We start from the raw sequence: 7,500 nt of genomic DNA on the forward strand, positions 1-7,500 counted from the left end.
TTTTCAAGGTTCTTTTCTCTCTTTCCCTCCTAGCGCCATGCGGGGGGCAATACAGCGGCCTCGAAGGGGTGGTCTTATCACCCAACTATCCCCTCAACTACACCACAGGACAGACCTGCTCCTACTACATCACAGTGTCTACACAGTTCGGTGAGTGCAGATGCATATGGAAAATGCTTTAAAGGCTAATTGAGTTGTTAAAATAAGGAAGGTTTGCTTGACATTCTTAGTTGACTTTTATTGTATTTTTTTTGTTTAACAATGGCCGAATGATTCTCACTCTTCCTCACTGGATGCCGATGTGTGTTTGCTCTTCAGTTGTCTTTGGCCAGTTCGCTGTGTTCCAGACTGCGATGAACGACTCTGTGGAGCTATTCGACGGAGCCAATCAGAACGCTCGATTGCTCAGCTCACTCGCCGGATCTCACTCGGGTGAGTGTGTGCTGCGACGCTGTCAAACTTTTTGTGGAAAGAATTGAACACATTCCCAATAAAGATCAGCATGTAGGTTAACAGTTCATGCACAATATCAGGCCAAACATACACCCAGTGAATAGAGTGTGACACAGCTACAGGGATTTGAATCCATATGGATGTCAACAGTAGCAGGGGAAGTGTGCTAGTGTGCTGAGTGACGAAGCCTCTCTGTGAATCCCCTGGTGTGGAACATCGCCAGCAGGCATGCTGTAAGGGCCCTCTTCAGGACTATTCATAGTAGTTCTTAAAATACTTAATAATTCACCTAGTGTAAGGCAACGATGGCAACCCAGCCCGGTTCAAATGAAAGTGTTGTTATTTTTTTTGATTCAGCATGGAAGTAAACAGTAAATAATATGATATTTTGTTTACTTCAACCTGGGAAATAAATTGTGATTATGTCAAAGATGTCTTGGGAAATTTTGATACAAGGTCACGTTGTACAGAACTGTGCCCAAAATCGAATTTTCAAGCAATACACTCAGTCAACATTGTTGTGTAGAATCTTCCATTATTATTATTTTTATTATATGATATTCACAGTGTATATGTGGATACCTCTTGTTATTGTAGGAATTATCATTATCATTATTATTATCAATTATAATTATTATAATTATTATTACGATTATATTAATATTATCATTACTATAAGGAGGAGTAGTATTAGTAGCAGTAGTCTGATCAGGCTAAGGGGCTGAGGAATCTCAACCACACTATTGAAGTTTGTACAGGGAGTCTGGATTGAACATCATTTAACCTGGATAGGACTAATATAGGTTCATCCACACAATATTTGCTGACTTCTCCTGCATGATTTCATATCCCCTCACGCCATTTGAAAATGTCAAAATATCTTAAGCAAAGGCGTGTTTCCCTTTTGGCCGGGGAAACCAAACACACTGAAGCTTTCCTTCCTTTTTCTGACTCTATGGAGATTTACAGTCCATAATATAATATATATATAATATTCAGAGTATGCCACAGCTCATTGTGCTCATTTGTTGGACGCCATCTATCATGGCGCCCTGAGATTCATAATTGGCAGTTAAGCCGTTACGGATCACAGCCTCCTGTATCCTTTCCTGGACTGGCTTCTCTTATCGCAGCACAGATGTGTGTGCTCGTATTATTTATGTGCATGCATAAAACACAATCAGGGAAGTCATAGATTATGCTCCCCGGACTTATTTGCACCGTCAGTTCCCCGTGGTTTGTACTGCGCTTGGCAAAAAAAAAAAGAGAAAAAAGTCGAGTGTTTTACTGCTCTGACCCCTAAACTTGGAGCACTTGAGGAGAATTACTTAAGTTGTCTCACCTCCAGCTCCTCCGGGGGCTTTAAATAGCTTCTAAACACTTTGGGAGCATCCAGTGATGAGTCTTTGGTGTGGAGGGTGGTCGCTTTGGAAAAATCGGACTCAAAGTAAGAATCTCATTGTAAGGTGTAACCGTATTAAAACAATGGAAAAACATAAAGAAATGAGGTGTATATCCGTGACTAAATAACATGCCTTTCTCTCTCTCACGCTCTCTTTTATTCTCTCAAACATCCCTAAACATTCCACACACGTACTCAGGCATACACCGACGCACACACGAACACTCACGCTCACACGCTGCACACACGTATGAAAGCTTTACGCACCATTACTCAAGCTAAATGACTGATTACCCTGACACACACCCACATTAACACACACATGCCAAAAACCCACGTGAACCTGACACTGCTAATCATTGTTCTAATGTCATGTCCAGCCCTGCCCATCCATCAATGTTCCTTCATTGTGCATGTGGGGGTGTGTTTGTGTGTGTGTGTGTGTGTGTGTGTGTGTGTGTGTGTGTGTGTGTGTGTGTGTGTGTGTGTGTGTGTGTGTGTGTGTGTGTGTGTGTGTGTGTGTGTGTGTGTGTGTTGGTGGTAGTGTTTGGTGTGTGTGTGTGTGTGTGTTCCCATATGTGTGCATGAAAGAGACTAGAAGGTATAGGTTTTAATTGTATATATTGTTTTACTTATTAATGAATATATACATCAGGGTACATAAGGGAAGACTATCAAAGGTCTGGCCATGGCAGGCTGGAGACTTGTTTTTTATTAACTAACAACAAATATTTTCTCAGTACTTTAATTGATTACTCGTTTCCTTAGGCATATAGGGTTATGAACATTTTAAAAGTGCGAAATGGGGGTCTACATGTTATTGTGTATTTGCAATCTGCCACGTTATATATTTCTGACACAACAAAAAGCAAGATGTTTGCTGTAAATAACCCTTTATCGTTACCTGTAATCATTTGGGACAAAAATACTTTTAGTTTAGGAAAAACAAGCTGTTGGTGAGTGTTTCAATATTGTGTGTTCCAGGGGAAACGTTGCCATTGGCGATCTCCAATCAGATCATGCTGCGCTTCAACGCTAAGAGCGGCCAATCGGCTAAAGGCTTTCATTTTGTCTACCAAGGTAACCCTCTCGAACGGCCACCGCTGATGTTATTATAACATTGAGCTCGCCTGCTATTATAATGTTGTCTTTGGTTGACTTTATAATATTATATTTAGTTGATTATTGATCCCGGGTAATATCTTAATATTTTGCTTGCTTGACGTTCTAATATTGAGGTTGTCTGCTATTATAATTTTGTGTTTGGTTGATGTAATAATATTACATCTGGTGGATGTTATAATATGAAGGTTGTATGCTATTATAATGTTGTGCTTGGTTGATGTGATAATACTACATTTCGTTTGAAGTTATAATATGGAGCATAAGTGATGTTATAAGTGGTGCCCGGTCGATGTTATAACATTACATTGGGTTGACGTTATATCATTAAGGTTGTCTGCCACCATAGCGTGGTGTTCGGTGGATGCTGTAACGTGACATTGGGGTTGATACTGTAACATTGAGCTGACTGCTGATGTCCGCTCCCCAGCCGTGCCGCGCACCAGCGACAGCCAGTGCAGCTCGGTGCCGGAGCCGCGCTACGGCCGGCGGATCGGCTCCGAGTTCTCCGCCGGCTCCGTGGTCCGCTTCGAGTGCAGCCCGGGATACCTGCTGAAGGGGTCCGGGGCCATGCACTGCCAGGCGGTCCCCGGGGCCCTGGCGCAGTGGAACGCCTCAACACCCGCCTGTGTCGGTAAGGCCTACAGGGGGGCAGCAAGGACGGGTGGGACTGGACACGAGGACCCCATTTTATCGAAAAAAAACTCACAGAAAAATACAACTTTCTTATATATTTTTTTTACATTCCTTTGATGCATAATTAATCGAATATAGCGGGTATGTCTACAGCAATATGACTCACCGCCTTCAACTCCCGAACCGGATGATTCAGGCGAATAGAGTAACTGATTGCCTGCGTGGTGTTGTCACTAGTTCCCTGCAGTGGTAATCTGACAGAACGCCGTGGTACCGTCCTGTCCCCTGGATACCCCGAGCCCTACCCAAACAGCCTCAACTGTCTCTGGAGGATCCACGTGAGCGAAGGCGCTGGGATCCAGGTATGGATCCACTCGCTCTGCTCTGCACATATATCCAAAGATAATGTTATGACTCGAGTGCTGTGCTTCAAAGTCCCGCTGGCGATGTGTTGCCCCATAAGATTAACATCAAATTCCACCACACAGATCTATCAAAGGTGTTTTGTGTCTATAACTGACAGTGATCTGACAGCGTATGTATTACTCCCAGTATCTGGGCTCCAGTCGCTGGAGTGCTCTGGTGGAAAATCCCTCAACCCGTAACACCTGTGTGTGTGTGTGTGTGTGTGTGTGTGTGTGTGTGTGTGTGTGTGTGTGTGTGTGTGTGTGTGTGTGTGTGTGTGTGTGTGTGTGTGTGTGTGTGTGTGTGTGTGTGTGTGTGTAGATCCAGGTGATGACTTTCGCCACAGAACACAACTGGGATTCCCTGGAGATCTACGATGGAGGAGACATGACCGCTCCCAAACTAGGTTCATTCTCTGGTAGGACCACACACACGCACACACGCACACACACACACTTACACACATCTGCACATGCAAAGACACACTCACACAGACACACACACAAACACACACACGCACACACACACACACGCACACACACACACACACACACACACACACACACACACACACACACACACACACACACACACACACACACACACACACACACACACACATCTCATCCATCATCCAGGATGGATGAGATGTGACAGTTACTAAACCATAAATACCCACTCACACACGTACACATTCAAACACCATACACACTAACACACCGATTTCCCGCCCATGACAAATGGGATGTGACAGCTTGTAGAGTAAAGATACACATGAGTGTGCGCACACAACCCCCGCAAAAAAGTACACATCTGCTCACAGAAAAAAGACAATGAGTAAAGATATAACTCCAAAAAAAGAAAAGCATCCCAATGTTAAAAAAGGGACCGTGGCCAAAGACATTACGGCGAATATATATAAAATGGATAGGCAGTGGAAACTATTTCCATCTCTACATTTCTTTGTCATTGAGTGTGGGAGGACGGGCTGAGTGGTACAGAGGGGGGGGGGGGGGTTAGGCTGAGTGTGGGGAAACCAGAGACAGGCAAAGCAGGGATGAGAGGACGATCCAGAGACATGAAGGAGGGTTTAACCTTTCACTGCTTCCCACTGGGCCATTCCCTGTGACCTGCCCCGAGCACACACCTGCCATATAGCTGTCACACATGTGAAGCATGCCTCCCTGAAGGGATTAGGCACACTCGCATATATGCACGCACTCCCACACGCGCATTCACACGCAGCGACCCACACTGAGTGAGCATGCGCACGCACGCAAAGACAGATTCACACACTTAGAATGTACATTGACACAGAATACACACACACACACACACAGACTAATACGAGCACACACTGACCAAACACATACACATTCACTCACAAGATAAACAGACACACACACTGATCAATCCCATACACATACAACACACTGATCAAAGACACATGCACACACATTCAAACCCACACACACACACACACACACACACACACACACACACACACACACACACACACACACACACACACACACACACACACACACACACACACACACACACACACAGACAAACACACACAAAAAAATCACTAATACACAGAGGAAGAGAAAGGGCTGTCCTACCAGTCACTTGCATTAGGAGAAACCAGTACAAGGTTTGTTCTGGTCAGTGGTTTCCCTGGAGCAGCTGGGACTTGCTATCAAAGCTGATGGCAAGTCTCCTCCCAGTTTGCCGGGGGTCCCACAGCTGACATTTCACTGATCCACTCTCATGATGACTGTTCTCGACCATACACTCCTATCACTGTTCATTGGACTGCCGAGGGGCTTGCTTGTGTTTCCTCTTGGTTTTATACTGTATATCTGTAATGATCAGAAGAACACAAGAGTAAATAGGAAGAGACTGCATATAAAACAATGTAATTCCCCACTCCCGACATCTCTTCTGCTGCTACTACGGCTGTCAGAATAGAGACATATGTTGCACGGTTATTACGTCTTATTGTCCATTCAATATTTAAATGTATTCATATTTGTATGCATTCATTGTTTTCCATCTGCCCGTCTTTCTGCTAATAAAATAGATTTTATTGGCCAAAGACAGCAGACATTATTTAATAACACTCAAATTACTTTTCTTTATAGATCCAGACTGCATAATAATATATATATATATATATATATAATAATATATATATATATATAGGCATAACAATATAAACACACACAGACAAAATTAACGCATGTAATGTCTGTTACTATAGGAACCACAGCGCCTTCTCTGCTAAACTCGACGTCCAATCAACTGCTGCTACACTTCCAAAGTGACATCAGCGTTGTGGCAGCAGGATTCCACCTGGAGTACAAGAGTGAGTTCAACATTTATAATTAGCAGGGCTGGCAGCCGCATGTCAATGTGCACGGATGCATACACAGAGATGGAGTTCCATAGACGGACATTGATGCGCATGCATACAAGCCCCTGCATACACACATACATACACACAGGCAGCTACGCAATGTTTGGGCTTTTACCAAGAACATACACCTGCTTATTCACATGCACAGACCCTTTCCCATGGTGAGTCGACATCAAATAACAAGAGGCAGTGACCTGAACTGATATGGCCTTAGGCCAAAGACACATACCTTTGCACACACACGCACGCACTCATTCCCGCACCCACACACATTCACACATGCATACACGCGTCTAGGTGCAAACATGGATGCTCAAAAAAGTGTTACAGTTAGTGTTTGAGGGAACCACATCTTAAAACACAAACACACATACACGCACGCACACACACACACACACACACACACCTGTCAGAACACAGTTGTGCTTTTTGGTAGTCTGTACTTAATTTGGTTTACTATCATTTCTGGATCGTTGGACATGTCCCGGTTTGTTTGTCGTTGTGGTTTTGTGTGTGTCCAAATGCCACCACAAAAAAGCTAGAAATCTTTCAAAATGTTTATGTGTGTGCACATGTGTGCGTGCGTGGGTGTGTGTGCACACCATGCTATGCTCTGAACTCATTCACAGTGCTTGTGTGAAGCAGGAAGGGCACTGTGGGAACCATGGCGATAGATCATTCTGTAATGCCGCTTCCCGACTGACTTGACCAGAGGGTTGGCTAGCACTGGCTGGCATGTTGTCCCTGTGTCACTGGACTGTCAGCATGCACACATAGCACATAGTACAAAGCCTATTTGGTTTGGTTGAAGCAAAAGTTTTGTGCTTGTGTCTGATATATAGGCCATGGTTCAACAGTAGAGCTTGGAGGAAGGTTTCTCAATTAAATAGTCTACTGAAGGGAGAGGTTGTATTAGACTGCAATAATGATGGGTTACTAGGTCCTATGCTCTGCAAAAGGTGACTATTTCCTTGAGCTTTGTGCCATCCCCCCCAGCACTGTGGAGTCAACCTTATCTCATCAAATTGTTCTTCAAATTCGATGTGATTAGAGTCCAATT

At 44.0% G+C, this 7,500-nt stretch overlaps 1 protein-coding gene across 1 annotated transcript in view; it reads left to right on the plus strand.

Moving 5' to 3' along the window:
* LOC130403319 (CUB and sushi domain-containing protein 1-like) overlaps positions 1–7,500 on the plus strand; it is a 295,164-nt gene that overhangs the window by 244,892 nt on the left and 42,772 nt on the right. Inside the window, exons 33-39 of the mRNA XM_056607623.1 lie at positions 34–150; positions 319–432; positions 2,840–2,935; positions 3,408–3,611; positions 3,851–3,975; positions 4,340–4,436; positions 6,285–6,389. Of these exons, the coding sequence (XP_056463598.1) occupies positions 34–150; positions 319–432; positions 2,840–2,935; positions 3,408–3,611; positions 3,851–3,975; positions 4,340–4,436; positions 6,285–6,389 (858 nt within the window). The remainder of the gene's footprint in view (positions 1–33; positions 151–318; positions 433–2,839; positions 2,936–3,407; positions 3,612–3,850; positions 3,976–4,339; positions 4,437–6,284; positions 6,390–7,500) is intronic.

This window comes from Gadus chalcogrammus, chromosome 14 (genome assembly GCF_026213295.1).
Source record: "Gadus chalcogrammus isolate NIFS_2021 chromosome 14, NIFS_Gcha_1.0, whole genome shotgun sequence".
In the NCBI taxonomy this organism is placed as follows: domain Eukaryota; kingdom Metazoa; phylum Chordata; class Actinopteri; order Gadiformes; family Gadidae; genus Gadus; species Gadus chalcogrammus.